Source organism: Nansenia antarctica (assembly GCF_963989245.1).
Source record: "Nansenia antarctica genome assembly, chromosome: 11".
In the NCBI taxonomy this organism is placed as follows: domain Eukaryota; kingdom Metazoa; phylum Chordata; class Actinopteri; order Argentiniformes; family Microstomatidae; genus Nansenia; species Nansenia antarctica.
In genome coordinates this window covers 10,222,961-10,238,808 of record NC_137681.1, presented here as the reverse complement: position 1 = coordinate 10,238,808, position 15,848 = coordinate 10,222,961, and the positions used below count along the sequence as shown (strand labels likewise).

The following is a 15,848-nucleotide window of genomic DNA, read 5'->3' as shown; positions in this document are numbered from 1 at the left end:
TTTAATCATATAAATAATATAAGAGATAACACATTAGCAAGGATTTTGTTAAAATATAGATAATATTTTTACAAAAACATCACTGCCATGTCCCAAGTGTGAGGAAAACAGTGTACTATATAAATCATATAATATATAATTGAATAATTGAAATGAATCCAAAATGTGTTTCTTTGTGAATGAATTTGTGAAAAACATATTCTATGTCTCATCCACATTATTATTACAGACTCTTCTAGCGCCCCTTATCTTCCCAGGCAACATATTCTTGCTAGCTCCGGAAGTCATGAAAATTACCCAATTACCTTTATTCAGTATTTTAATTTGATTAGCAAAAACCTTGTTTCTCCCCTGAACTGGTTGGTGTATGGGTTATATTTAGTTCAGCACACAAAACAAATGATTACCATGTAGAAAGTATTAATGTTAAGAGGTTGTAGAGCTTCTTCCACAGCTAGTAGTAGGTTGAGCTCATTTTAACACATAGTGTGTAACTGTATAAGTGCTTCAGAGAGAGGGTCATTTCTTAGAAACTGTAGCTATAGCAACAATCTTCACAACCCTTACTGTAACATCATTACTTTGGAGAGGCGAAGAAGGACTTTGGATGCATAATTTTGTTCTATATATCTATATATGCTCTGAGATCCCAGCTCAACAAGAGATAGTTCAAAACAGACAAAAGGAAATTATCCGAATAAAGAATGACCATATTATGCTTTTCAGTCCCCCAACCACTCATTTTACTAGTTACTGCGCCAGTCAGACCTCGTCTAATGAATGTAATTGCTGCCTTTGATGAAAATACTATTATCTGGATCACATTTTACATTGGCAAAAACAGCTCGACTCCCCCTTCTCCGCCCTCATCTTTAACACGTCCATGAGACCTCTAATTATGCAGAGAACAAGTATCTTTTCACAATAGTGAGTGTTGTCCTTGAGAATGAGAGCAAACCTCATAAGCTCAAAGGACAGATTGCATCCTGTGGAGGTTGCACAAATCCAATTTTCTTGATTAGCTGTATGCGTATGCCTGAACATATATGTAAAAGTCAAGGTTTAATCCCTTGACTTGTCTGTACCCATGAGAGGTTTTGTAATCTGATTGCCCCAGAGCTGTTTGTGCTATCTAGATAAATGTTTGGCATGACAGCAACAATAAGGAATATATTACACAAACAAATCTGAGGTTTTGTGCTCTGTTAAGAAAATGTAACCATTCAGACATAGATAGTTTACAGATCAACATTTCAAATCCAATAGTGAATATACTGTATTTTTAATGTACTGTCTTTGTGACATGTGGTGTGTCAGCAAGCATCATTACCCAGGAGATTGGTGGTGAGCACCCGCACGGATGGATGGCTGGCTGACCTTCGACCCCACTGACTGGACCGTGACTGTCACATCCAGCTGGGTTAGCATACACGTAGCACCAAACCCCAGACATGGAGTTTATCACTTGCACAAGTGTACAGAGCTTTCAAAGGCAGCGATTTCGTTACTTGTCGGCTGTCTGGACAATGAAAATGAAAATCGAAACCCATGGAGGAGATTATTTCCCTTTCTATACACTCATAAATAAACATGAAACATCCATATCCTACTGTGGAACAAGGTGGGAAGAATGAGACCGAGGACCCTCTTCATCACTGGCTCGGCGGGTTGACAGTCACTAATGTTGTTGTATTGACATTTTGCAGCCACACATCTGTCATGAGTCAACAAAGGGGCATGTAGGACGCAGTGAAATGGTACAATAATGGTTATTTCAAAGTTGCGTATGTATGGTTCACTAATCCCTAATGCAACTACTCCTCTCAAACCCACCACAGCCTCCTTTACACACCCACATCTTTAAGTACCTCATACTCTCCCTTTCTGTTTCTTACCTTGCTCACTGTTCCTTGCACACTCTGTAACTGTCTTCCTTTCCCTTCCTGCTATTTCTCTACCAAGGCTTACAACCTCACATGTGATATTCTGCATCTGTCCTATAGGGTTTGGGAGGATTATTGTTTGTATGAAGTTGATTTGTTAGCCCTTTATCACAAATGGATGTTTACGATGATGGCAAGTGCTCAATTAACTGAGTGACTGCCTGAAGGACTTCCTTGCTAATCAAATCTTTTTATCTGAGTGAATCTGTTCAGACGCTGGTCAAATCAAATGCACAACAGATAAATAAATGATGTCTGAAAAAAATGTTTTATGTCTCTTTGCCATTGTGAAAAAGTATTGCGACACTATAAAATGTAGCTACTGGCATAGTATTACATAGATGTGAGTGACAGAGTAGGGACATGCGGTGGATGACACCAACAGGATCTCATGCTCAATTTGTAGGAAATCATACAAAATGAAACACACCAAATGAAATGTTGCAACATTGTTTGGATGAAAAGCATGAGATCCTATTGTTGACACAGTGCCGTTAATCCATTCAGGTTACTCCTGAATGCTTTTGGACACGTTTCACACCAGCAACAAGAGAATGCTTCACTGCAGAGGAAAACATGCATGCTAATGGCAGGGGATAATAGTGCCCTCCATCTGGCGAATGGGGTGTGAGGGGGAAACAGAGAGAGGGTCAGTATGCAAAGATCAATTGGCACACACACAAGCAGTTGCAATAATGTTTGGTTGTTGGAGCAAACTTGTCCTCATAACAGCCCATAACATGGTCAGGGGTGCATCAGAGTGGTTTCCTGGCAGATGCACACACACACACACACACACACACACACACACACACACATACACATACACACTCACACACATACACACACACACACACACACACAGACACACACACACACACACACACACACACACACACACAGACATACACATACACACTCACACACATACACACACACACACACACACACACATACACACACATATTATGACTCACTAAAACACTAAAATGAATATCTACTTCAAGTGCATGCATCTTCCTGTTTGACAAGTGCCATGATAATACAAAGTATATTATCTACTACATAATGTAATAACACCCCTAAATATCATAACTATTATTTTAAATAGCCTATCCTGTGCAGGGGATGCGGTCACATTAGTTTTCATTGAATAGTATAATGTCTATTATATAATAATATATAATGTCTAACTAAACAAAAGCTTGGAAATATGTTATACAGTTAAACTGATATTTAAGCTCTAGGGAAGAAGGGAAATGCTTTGATAAATATACTTGTATTTCTGTTACAGCTCGTTTGAAAATATTGAAAATAAATACACTAACATGGAGTAGTTGCCGCCTAATAGAAATATGCACCAGTCCGGAGAAAGTGATATATTAATCCAAGTGTTGTGTGTGAGAGAGTGTGTGCGTGCGTGCGTGCGTGCGTGCGTGCGTGCGTGCGTGTGTGTGTGTGTGTGTGTGTGTGTGTGTGTGTGTGTGAGTGTGTGCGTGCGTGCGTGCGTGCGTGTGTGTGTGTGTGTGTGTGTGTGTGTGTGTGTGTGTGTGTGTGTGTGTGCGCGCGCGCCGTCGGACATGCTTTGGATGGACATTTGTATCCGTTCATTCTCTGGTTTGCAGTTCCTTGCGTATAGGCCTATAGCCAATTTGTAAATTGTGTTTACATACAAAAGTGCCAATAAACGTCTGCTATAGTTTGACATTAAGTTCAGTGACGTTTGAGGTAAACTCACGCCCTATCATTTGCTCCATTTGCTAATTGGACGACATGGCCAATAACAGGCGCGCGCTTTGCCTGTGACTAAAGAGCGCATGGTCTGGGCGCACCTTTCTCTGGAGCCTATTCTTGTCCTATCCCCTCCCTCACTTTGCTCCCAGTTTCATCTCAAATCCCATTTGCCATTGTACGTGCCCAATCGCCGGGGACTGCGCGCATTTAACTTGGTTGACATTTTTATTTCATCATTATAATCCGGTGCGGGTCTGAAGCATTGATCATTGTGCCACCTATTGCTATGCTCATCTCAGTTCCTGGATGCAGATTTACGCCAATTTTCATCATTATTATTTATGCCCAAATAATTTCAACAGTCCATTAAGGCGACGATATCAAGCGGAATAAATCGACATTTAAACTATTTTTCCTCCAAGTTTTTTTTTTCTTTATGGTGTCCGTCTAAGTGCGATGGCAGACACAGCGCAGGAGACCCGTCCGTCCGCTAAAGACTCACCTTTCTCCATAAAGAACCTTCTGAACTGTGACAATAAGCCCTCCAAACCAAAGACGCTTCTCGCAGCAACGAAAGGAGTATTGGAAGGGGGCTTCTCTGTCTCCCGGATCGGTGACTTAACTTTTCCTCGTTTTGAGTTGCCAGCCCAGAGATTTGGATTATCGACGCACTATTTGGAAAGAGCCTCGACCTGGTGGTACCCTTACGCGCTGGGCACGTCAGGACATTTACACCGGACTGGAGGTAAGCAAATCTTCTTAGCCCTGCAGCTGTCATCCGTTTAATCATGAATTTAATTAAGAAATGACTGTCAAATGGTTAGGGCTTCATTTTATCATGGATTAATTACACAGCTCTTTAATCGAAATATAAAATATCAATTTGATCTGCCTGTGTGCTTGCTTGAAAGTATTTAGTTCGACGAGTGACACGAGGTGAATCATTGCAAATGATTGTCATCACTATTTTGTTTAGTCTCAGAGAAAACAAAGTACTGCTGAAAATGTGGATGTTGCAAAAATGTCCTTGTCTGTGTTCACACACAAACGGCCTATATAAGGCCTATGGAATGTTCATTTGGATTAAACTATAGACCTATGCAACCAAATACATGATTGAGGATGTTAAGCCTATTTTGTGCAATATATTTAAAGCCGAATGTAATACATTTTGTTTTGTTTAGTGTCTGGAAAGAGCAGCGTGAGAGACACGTCCCCAGCGTCAGGTGCGGACCGAGACTCACCCGGACTGCTGCAGAAACCCAACCCAGATGTCAAACTAGACGACGATGACAAGAGTGCTGATGACATTGTGCTGGAGGAGAGTGATGCAGAGGAACCGAAGAAGGAAGATGTGCATGGGGACGACTGGAGGAAAATGGATGAGAATTCATCGGACAAAAAAAACACGTGTCGGAAAAAGAAAACGCGCACAGTGTTCTCCAGGAGTCAGGTCTTCCAGCTGGAGTCCACGTTCGACATGAAACGCTACCTGAGCAGCTCGGAGAGGGCAGGCTTGGCGGCCTCCTTGCACCTGACGGAAACCCAGGTGAAAATCTGGTTCCAGAACAGACGAAACAAGTGGAAAAGGCAGTTGGCTGCCGAGCTGGAAGCGGCCAATTTGAGTCACGCAGCAGCGCAGCGGATAGTGCGTGTCCCCATATTGTACCATGAGGGCGCAGGCTCTGAACCTGGGGGAACCACAGGGAATTCCTCAGCCAGCCAGTCTCTACTAACATTCCCTCACCATATGTACTATTCTCATCCGATGGTCACATCTATGCCGTTGTTGAGACCTGTTTGAGACTTTTACTATTTCCTACTGGGGCCGAACATAGCCTATCATTTTTAAAAATGTTGTTTTTTGCTTTGGAAAGTCAAAAAGGATTGTGCAGTTTCACTATGTTCAAAAAACTGACTGAAAATATTGAAAGTGTTGTATGCGTTGGAAAGTCAAAACGGATTGTGCAGTTTCATGATAAAAACGGTATTATTGTTATTATTATTATTATGATGACTATTATTATGACTATTATTACTGTACCATCATTTTGTATTATTAATATGATTTATATTATTCATTCGCGCCATGCACACTCACAAGGAGCCAACCTTAATTAGTTTCTTCTGTTTAATTTAATCGAAAATTAATGGGTGTCCTTAACATTTTAAATATCTTAACACATGGCATATGAGCTACTTTCCCGTTGCATATGTTTTGAACAAGGTGACACGTGGAAATGTCTCCATAATGTATTTTATAATGAAGCAGGGACTTGCATTGGTGTTGTACATGTGATAGGATTTGTTTAGTATAAACTTGATATTTTCAATGTTGTTATGTGCAATACTGTTCGCTTCACACCATGGCTCTCACCAGTGATCTTCGATCCACAATCCTTTTATTTCAACAGTGAGGACAATCATGTTCTTATGATTTATGGAAAGTCTTTCAGAAGCCTATACATTCGCAGTTTGGATCTCTATTTGCTGTTATTGAGCATTTCTATGTTGTACAATTTTTCAAGAGTTGATAGAGCTTAACCAAATAACAGGCGGAGGCCCTGTGCGTATAGCTATTTGTTTTTAAAGTATATTGTTGCTAGAATAAATCGTAAAATATGTTCCATACACCGAGTGTATAATTCCAAACGTATATTTGTATACCTTTCGTGGAAAAATAAAACACGGGGCTTATACATTGGGTTTAAGGCAATCAGGTGTCAATATTTTGAGTGCTTGCATTTGATTCATTTGTGATATCCAAATCTTCCTTTTATGAACACAATGGATATAGGCTAATATTGACATTGGGCTATAGGACTGTGTTGCTTACCACTATGAAAGAGGAAAGCTAGATACATAAATAAATACAGCAAAATAAAATAAAAACTCACTGAGACATCCTTTAAGAAAGAGGTTGGCATTCACACAAAAAACCTTTGATTGTTGGATATTGCTATAGCCTTAACAGCAGTAGGCCTATCTATATTCAGTGTTGAAGTTTATATTTCTTTTGATATAGGCTGCATTTATATAGGCCACATATTTTCAATATAGCATATTGCTATCTCTCGCAGAGATCAGATTATCCCATATTAATTGCAAAATGTAATAAAATTACACAATTCAATAACTCTTGTATGGCCTTCATGAAGATTCTTAAAGATTCACACGAATGGCAAAGGAGAGAGACACATTTCATTATGTTTCACAGAAACATTCTGACAACATGTCCCAATAAAGTATAGGCGATAAACAGACACGCATGTAAACACTGGATAAAATATTGGAAAAGAAAAGGACAACAGCCTGCTACATCATTTTGTTTAATTTCATGCACCAACTATAAAATAGGCTAGAGCCCATTTGATTCAGGCCTACTTAAAAGGACAATGTTTTTCTTTCGCTGTATTTAGCACTGATAAGACAATCGTCATGACATGAGTGTCGAGCAGGTGCATCAACTTATAACACTCCCTCTCTTAATCACGCCATAGGGCCTACAAACTTTCCAAATAAATCTTAGGCGAATGGTAAAATATGACAATAACATACATTTTAAACAGAGTTTAAATACAAATAAAAAAAACATTAACATGTATAATTTTTTACAGCTCCACGTACCAAACTGATGAACAGATAAAAGCATGGTTTGGACACGGATTTTGTGCATAAAGGGACTAAAATCTGCATATTGTAGAATATTTGCCTAATAGACTACAGTAAAAAATATCTATGCACCGTGGAACTCCCACCGACACATACTGTATATGCAATATTATGTCTACAGCGGTTTGAAAGTAGCGGGCCTGTTCGAAGCTTGTGATTGGCCCAAGAGAAACTTACCAATGAAGCGACGTAATGCCTTCCACCTCATGTGGGAGTGAGTGAAGGTACGCAGGCAGGATTCAGGCATGTCTTTGCTGTGGGGGAGCAAACCCAGCCTCGCAAATCCCCAAACGAAGTCGCATCTTTCTTTTCTACGGCAGTCTAGTCTATGAATCTGAAAGGGTGGTGAATGTTATTGAAGATGAAGAAATCAGAGGATAATGAGGCCAGAAGCTCATTTGCACATGTGTCCAGCTTTTCTATTCAGTCAATCCTTGGTACTGGGTCCGAGGATGAGCCTTGCAAGGAGAGCTCCAGACGCACGCGGTCAGTGACCTCAGAGGGATGCAGCGGTGGGGAGGACTCTCTAGACTACTGTTGCTCTGGACCACAGAAGCCATCATGCAATGTCCTCCACAATCTCACAGATTCCATCCCGAGTAAGTATAAAAAGCTTTGTTCAGTTATTACAGAAAATGCATATAGGCAATTATTTCACGTTTTATTGAATGATATATATTCAATATTTATAAAACATATTAATAACGGAATGGACATTTTAATTACGACTTTATGACTTTTATGATTATTAACATTATTGTTCTTATTACTGTTGTACTGTTATGTCTTCTAACTAGAGTGATTATTATTAGCCTATCAATTATAATGATTCAGATTAAGTGTAATTATAAGGCTGTTGTTATTATTTGTATTATTGTTGTTATTATTATTATTATTATTGTTGTTATTGCTATTATTATTATTATAGTTGTAATAGTTTAATTGTTATTGGCATTATGATTGCGTTTGTGCATTTATGTGAATTTATTGGAAAGATGGAATAAATTCCCTATATTAATCACAGTTTGCATATATATTTTAGCATGAAAACAGTATATAGTAGACCTATCAATTTGGATTAAACTGTTTCCCCTCTCTATTTGCAGGTGATAAAAAGAGAATAGGCCTACAACTTGGACAAGGAATGGTTAAGAGAAGGCAACATAAAGATTGTCATGATCATAAAGAGGGAGGCTGCATGATCCAAACATCACCATTGACAGAAAGTGACAATCTTGGCGAGGACACATCGTGCAACAGCAACTCGTCCAGCAGAAAGAAGTCCCGGACCGTATTTTCACGGAGTCAGGTGTACCAACTGGAATCAACGTTCGACCTGAAACGTTACCTGAGCAGTACCGAGCGGGCATGCCTGGCCTCCAGCCTCCAGCTCACAGAGACACAGGTGAAGACGTGGTTCCAGAACCGGAGGAACAAGTGGAAGCGGCTGTTTTCCGCCCAGCTGGAGGCGGCGAACATGGCACACGCGTCCGCACAGACTCTGATCGGGATGCCGCTGATCTTCAGAGATCATTCATCTCGACCACAGATCGCAGTTCATAGGTCAATGACGTTCCCGACACCGCTGTATTTTACCGGGAGCAACATGAACATACCAGCTTCTTTGTACAATTTTTATAATAAAATCGAATAGTAAAGCAGCCTTTGTCAAATAATTATAGTAACACATTTTTTTTCTCATGCCTGATCAGTGATGTGAGCCATATCCTAATACTATGTGTACGATAATAAAACACCTGCTATTTACATTACATTTAAGCTGTCTAGACGAATGGAAAGTATACACAGACATACATTGCCTTATGCCCACTCTTCTCAAAAGCAACCACTCATATATATTATATGATATATAAGAGCAGTGTTCTTATATTTAGAGAAGTCCATCATGTACAAAGAAATACTATCTAAAACAACACAAGCAACAAAGACTATTAGCCTGTGGCTCTCTGGATGAACCTATTTAAGGCTCCTGTTATGTAGTCCTCTGCTACTATTTCCCTGGCCCTCTCAATAAATTGATATTATTATTGAATTTGGCCTGTGTATTTTCATTTCGAAGGATAGGGCTATGTAGTCCTTATAACATAGGACTCAACATATAAGCCTCGAACCTATAGGCTGTTAGGGTTAACCGGCTAACCTGTTACAGAAACAATATAATTCAACATTTTAGATGGGCAATTTGCGTAACTCTCTGTCTGCTTGCAAGTAAACGCATGTGTGTGTGTGTGTGTGTGTGTGTGTGTGTATATGTGTGTGTGTATGTGTGTATATGTACTGTATATACGTGTGTGTGTGTGTGTGTGTGTGTGTGTGTGTGTGTGTGTGTATATGTGTGTGTGTGCGCCTTATCTTATCTCCTTTTCCTGTGTACGCATGCGCGCGCAATAGCGGTATGTCCTATGTCACGTGATCCCTGTAGCCCACAACGGAAATCATTCTAGTAGGATAATTTCAACGAATCAAAACCCTGGCGGGAACATGGGGTTTTCGTCCTAACCAATCACAACACGCCTTTATGTAGAAACACACTCTGGGAGGGAGAACGAGCTACGCCGGGGGAGCTACGACAAGGCAACACGTTTTGGATAATAAATAGAGTACTTTCACACTTGTGAACTCAAGTGAAGTCATTGTAATATCTACAACGCGAGTCAACAACGGTGAGTTTTGTTAGCGAGTGCAGTCGACTCACCACGATGATTCTGGACATGATGCTAACGTTAGCCTGCTAGCCTGTAGCTAGCTCCTAGGCGGGACCTGCCTGACCCACTAGCTTAGCTAGCAGGCTACACATGCTGGGATCAGGTGTTGCAGGGGGTCAGTGGCTAGCCCAGTTAGCTAACAAACTCATCAGTTAGTTCATGTTAGACGTCATTTATAATACTACAAGATGGACTCTCCTCTCCTACAACACAGCTGTGCAGCTAGCTAGCATGTAGCTAGTCATACATACCACTAGCCAGCTAACTAGGTAAGCTAGCTAGGTAGCGATGTCAGCATGATCTTGTTTTAATTATACTTGCAGTCTCAGCGTCAGCTAGGTATGTAAACAGTTGACTCGCAAATCATGTTCTTAATGGACACAAGATCCACTTCCCTGAAATGAGCAACCCTAGCTAGCTACACCGTTTGATATTGGATAGGAAATGTTAGGATATTTATAGCATAGCATAGAGTACAGCACAGTGTTTTATTTGTATAGTATAGTGGATAGTGTACATAGCCTTTATTTATGTAAACCAGCTCTTTTCCCTTCTTGTTTTTAGTATTTTTTTCCTAGCACCAGGGGAGCCCCCCCTCCCAAATGTCGTTGTATGGTACCTGTACTATATTAATGACAAAGACCATTCATTCATTCATATTGTTATGTCCCCTCCAGATGACGGGCTCCATCGAATTCAAACTGAACCAGGGTCCAGAGGACAGCATCTCTGCGGTGAAGTTCAGCCCCAGCACAGCCCAATTTCTACTGGTGTCCTCCTGGGACTCGACTGTCCGACTCTACGATGTCGCTGGCAACTCCATGAGGATGAAGTATTCACACTTGATGCCTGTCCTAGATTGTGCTTTCTATGTAAGTTATGAAGTCCATAAGACATTGTACTTGTCACAAGGTTAGCCAGTGGGGCTTGAACTGAGGTCTCCCACATGGAAGACCCGTGTGGGGGTCGGTCTACCTTCAGGCCAAGAAGATATCCTCAAGGGTCTGAGTGTGACACTTGAGAGATCAGCGAATCAGATGTCCCTTCTTCTGTCTTATAGGACCCTACACATGCCTGGAGCGGAGGTTTAGACTTGCAGTTGAAAACTCACGATCTGAATACTGATCAAGGTATGATGTCCAACTGTCCTCGCATACCATTTAAGTACATTGTGTGTTTTTCCCCGTGTATGATTAAATTGAGCTTCATTAACCTTATTCTCACTCTCTATAGATACAATTGTTGGGACACACGATGCCCCCATTCGCTGTGTGGAGTATTGCCCGGAGGTCAACGTCATGGTTACAGGAAGCTGGGACCGGTCAGTTCGGCTGTGGGACCCTCGGACCCCCTGCAATGCTGGCACTTTTACCCAGCCTGACAGGGTACGGAGATCGATCTTCTATAAACAGTCAAGTTTGCACTCACAAATGCTGTTTCTGTCTATATGACATTTTAACATTTTATTTAGCTGAACGGATTATGGCACACACATTGTACTGATTGTCATCGTCCCATGTGTCTCTCTTTGTGATAGGTATACACACTCTCTGTGGCTGGGGACAGGCTGATAGTGGGAACTGCTGGAAGGCGCGTCTTGGTGTGGGACCTGAGGAACATGGGCTACGTCCAGCAGAGGAGAGAGTCCAGTCTCAAATACCAGACACGTGCCATCAGGGCCTTCCCCAACAAGCAGGTAAACCACAAGCCTCGACAGACATATGCTTGGCCGCATTTGAAATGTCATTCTACTTCCATACGGTTTAATAGGCACAGTGCGGTATGAGTGGCCGCCACCTAGGCCCAATCCCATTTGTCATTTTAGCCCTACCCCTCGTTTTTGAGTGCCACTCGCTTTTTACGGCTTGCCGTTCAGCACAGAGTAAGGGGTAGCGGTTGAAATCCCCCCCTATAAAATGGGGGGATAACCCCGATACGTCATCAGTAGTATCATAGAAAAGCATGGACGCTCGCGATTCTTTCACAACTTATACTATCAATCGATCAAACAAGTCAGTAAATAAAAAAGAACAATGCTTCATCACCAAGCCAATTCATGACAGAATCTCTGTAGACTGGAAACCCATGCTCCTGCCCTGCCTGACAAGTGCAACAACGGCTGGACATTTTTTGTTAAATTACAAATGTGACAGGAAAATATGTAAAAATGCGGGACTGTCATGCACAAATCAGCCGTAAAACATTAACACACAATGTTAGCTAGCTAGAGATTTTTTTGGGGGGAGTGTGCCTCTCTGAAAAAAACTCAATTTGGAGGGCCAAGTAGCCCTACCACTTCATCCCAACAAGAATCGGGACACCCTACACGTGAACGTGCAAAACGCAGGGGTAGGGCTAAGTGGTAGGGCTAAGGGGTGAATTGGGATTGGGCCCTAGTATTCTTGAAAGACCAGAACATGTCAAAAATGCGATCTGGGATTTGAAATGTGATTCTTTGCCGTAGGGCTACGTCCTGAGTTCAATTGAAGGCCGTGTTGCTGTGGAGTACCTGGACCCGAGCCAGGAGGTTCAGAAGAAGAAGTATGCCTTTAAGTGCCACAGGCTGAAGGAAAATGGAATCGAGCAGGTTTACCCTGTCAATGCCATCTCCTTCCACAGCGTGCATAACACCTTTGCCACAGGTATTGCTTATGTACCTTTTTCTATAGACAAGTGTATATACACCGCTTTTGTCTTTCTTCTTTGAAATGTATTGCCTGTCCATGAAGCTCAGTTATCAGCATGATTTTAATTTGTTATCTGTACCTAGACTTTCTTCTTGTGGTTTCAGTCTATTGTCATTATGACCTATCGGAATAGTATTGTCAAGGTTACATAAGAAGCATTCAGTTATTAGGCTAACAGATTCTAATCTTTTAGCAAGAATTTCTGTGTACATCTCTAGTGTTGACCTTGAACCTCTCCTCCTCACAGGTGGCTCTGATGGCTTTGTCAACATCTGGGATCCCTTCAACAAGAAGCGTCTGTGCCAGTTCCACCGGTACCCGACCAGCATTGCCTCTCTGGCTTTCAGCAACGACGGCTCCACGCTAGCCATCGCCTCCTCCTACATGCAGGAGCAGGGAGACGTGAGCCACCCAGAGGATGCCATCATCATCCGCCAAGTCACAGACGCCGAGACCAAACCAAAGTGAGTGCCATTCAACCCTGTGGTCTTGTCCGGACTGTACGGCCACCCGCCTGCCTGTACCCAACAACTCGCTCTTTGCATTTGTGAATGGCTGCATTGACGAGGAGCACACGCAGCTGCGGCATCTGCTGATGTGTATCTTGCTCTCCACTTTTTCAATATCCGACAGTTGACAGACAGATGAAAATGGGAAAAATACTACCCTTAATTTGTGTATGTATGGTTCGACAAGAGATGTAAAAGGAGCTTCATGGTTTGACTGATACATGTCCCCCTTCCGTTTTTACTTATTAGTCCATATTTGTTGGATTTCAGGTTTTATATACAGTACAGGCCAAAAGTTTGGACACACCTTCTCATTCAATGTGTTTCCTTTATTTTCATGACTATTTACATAAAATAAAAAATTGTTGTTGTTAATAAAATATATAACAATAAAAAGCAAAGGGTGGCTACTTTGAGGAATCTAAAATATAAGACATATTTAGAGTTATTTCACACTTTATTGTTAAATACATAATTCCTATGTGTTCATTCATAGTTTTGATGCCTTCAGTGAGAATCTACAATGTACCAAATAGTCATGAAAATAAAGGAAACTCATTGAATGAGAAGGTGTGTCCAAACTTTTGGCCTGTACTGTATATACAGTATACTTTTTTTTTTTTAAACCAGCTTTTTTCTTCAATTGAAAATCACCCTCCTATTCCATTGTATTTAGCTCCTCAATAAAGTTACAGTTTATGGGATCCTGGTGAAGAGACATCATATTTTGTAACAATGCTATGATAGATTTGTTCTCATGCTGCTACAAGACAAAATCCAATTTGATGCGGTAATGCAGATTCCAATAGTCAATATTGATGTGATAATGACTCAAGAGGCCCTTCTATTTAGTAGGTAATTGATCCCGCAGAGAGAGGAGGATGCTAGATAGGTAATTCTGTGAGGAGATGCAGAGCTATGGACCGAATTCAGCCTGGAGTTCTAAAGCAATCGCAAAGCATAAAGACAGGCAACTCTCTGGACCGGTTTCTCTTCAAGTGAATTACACAAAGCCCTAACAAGGTTTTTTTGGTGCCGTCTTGCCATATCATAACAGATGGGGCCCTTCATTCATTGATTAAAAAGCTGAATTGAGCCAGAAGCTGTGTTTTTAGTAGTCTGTTTTACATCCATGGATAAAGGGGCAGTTGAGGGAAAATTGCGGACTTACCAAGGCCACATCTGTTATTGTATTTCATTGTGCCCAATTGATTTTATTCAAGAAGAAGTGGGCTGTTTTCCCTTGCTTGGAATCAACTTCATATAAGATAGTAAATAAGAATGGAAACCGTGCTGTAGGAAAGTCCTGCCCATTGGTGCACTGTGACTCCTGTCCCCATGGCATAAGTACTGCTAATGAGCTGGTTAGATGGCTATACACTTTCTCAAGTTTTTGGTCCACAGGGCGATGTAAAGTCCTCCTTCGAGTTGGTTCTTCTTGGAATGCGATCCTCCGTCATGTAGGCCTACCCCTCCTGAAGTCCTTTTCTAAATTGGTTTTGACAAACAAACAATATTGACACTCACACAAACAACGAATCATATGTCACAACTGAAGTCTTCATTCATTTTTGCATATCTACTGGCATCCAGTGTACTGTTTAATGTATTTTCTCTGTCATTTTCTGGCTGTAATTAGTTTGCTGTGTGTTTTGTCATTGTTTTTGATAACAAACTTTCCTTTTCACTTCCGCCGATTTGTCTTTTCTTAATTCTACCATCTCTCCTGTTCTAAAATAACAGCATTGTTTTATGTTTATTATAGTTGGCTTTGTTGATGTAAAATTTCAAGTTTCCTATCAGCTGAGTTTATACAATATTTACCCAATGTAGCCTAGAGGCATTACAATGCTGGTATTTGTCACTGTTTTCTGTAGTATTCTGTCTTTCATAAATTTGAACACCAAACCTGTTTTTGCAATAAATGTCTGCTTCAGACGGAACAGATAACAGTTGTCTTTTGAAATAAAACAATTAACAGATTTTGGATGACAGATGTGATTTCTTTGGTGGGGGTCAAAATATCATGTTTTCTCACTGAGAATAACAATATGAAAGGAAATAATGTAGAATTAGAAGAACTTTATTTTTCCAGAAGGAATTCTGTCTTGGTGAGTGAAGTTGTTGTCTATGGTACTGAGGGAACGCTCCACTCGTCTTGCTGTAGGCTCCACTTGCCCCGAGACTGTGACCTGTGCTGATAGACATCAGAGGGGCATGATCCTGCTGCTATATTAGTGTGGAAAAAGAGCCACTGCACTGAATGACCTGCTTCACAGAGAGAACTCTATTTTTCATTAGACTTGCATTAGTTTTTCCTTGTCATCATTCCGTTTTCCTTCATAATCAAATGTTTCGATTTATTACCTTAGTGACGGACAGGAATAACATATCTTTTTTAGCGTAGCCTACATTTTTATTAGAATAAGATACACACAACACTTGAATGCTGAAGGAGTGATGGATTCTCTCCCAGCCCCCATCTGTTGATTACCCAGCAGTGCTCAGTGCAGATTTTCTACGAGCACTAATGTCATTTCTGAAACCCCTCAGCATAAGGAGCAGAGAATATAAAGA

General features: G+C 40.9%; 2 protein-coding genes across 2 annotated transcripts; both read left to right on the top strand.

The window, feature by feature from the left end:
• Positions 1 to 4,133: 4,133 nt before the first annotated feature.
• hmx3b (H6 family homeobox 3b) lies at positions 4,134 to 5,481 on the top strand (the record flags this gene model as incomplete). The annotated part of the gene is made up of 2 exons (XM_080541669.1): positions 4,134 to 4,422; positions 4,862 to 5,481. The coding sequence occupies 2 exons, from the start codon at positions 4,134 to 4,136 to the stop codon at positions 5,479 to 5,481; spliced, it is 909 nt and encodes a 302-aa protein (XP_080397795.1).
• A 4,445-nt stretch (positions 5,482 to 9,926) lies between these two features.
• On the top strand, positions 9,927 to 15,235 carry bub3 (BUB3 mitotic checkpoint protein). Its single transcript, XM_080541668.1, has 7 exons — positions 9,927 to 10,033; positions 10,753 to 10,947; positions 11,136 to 11,205; positions 11,309 to 11,460; positions 11,613 to 11,771; positions 12,540 to 12,717; positions 13,010 to 15,235. Exons 2-7 carry the CDS (start codon positions 10,753 to 10,755, stop codon positions 13,228 to 13,230), a joined length of 975 nt encoding a protein of 324 aa, XP_080397794.1. The 5' UTR covers positions 9,927 to 10,033; the 3' UTR covers positions 13,231 to 15,235.
• Positions 15,236 to 15,848: the final 613 nt, after the last annotated feature.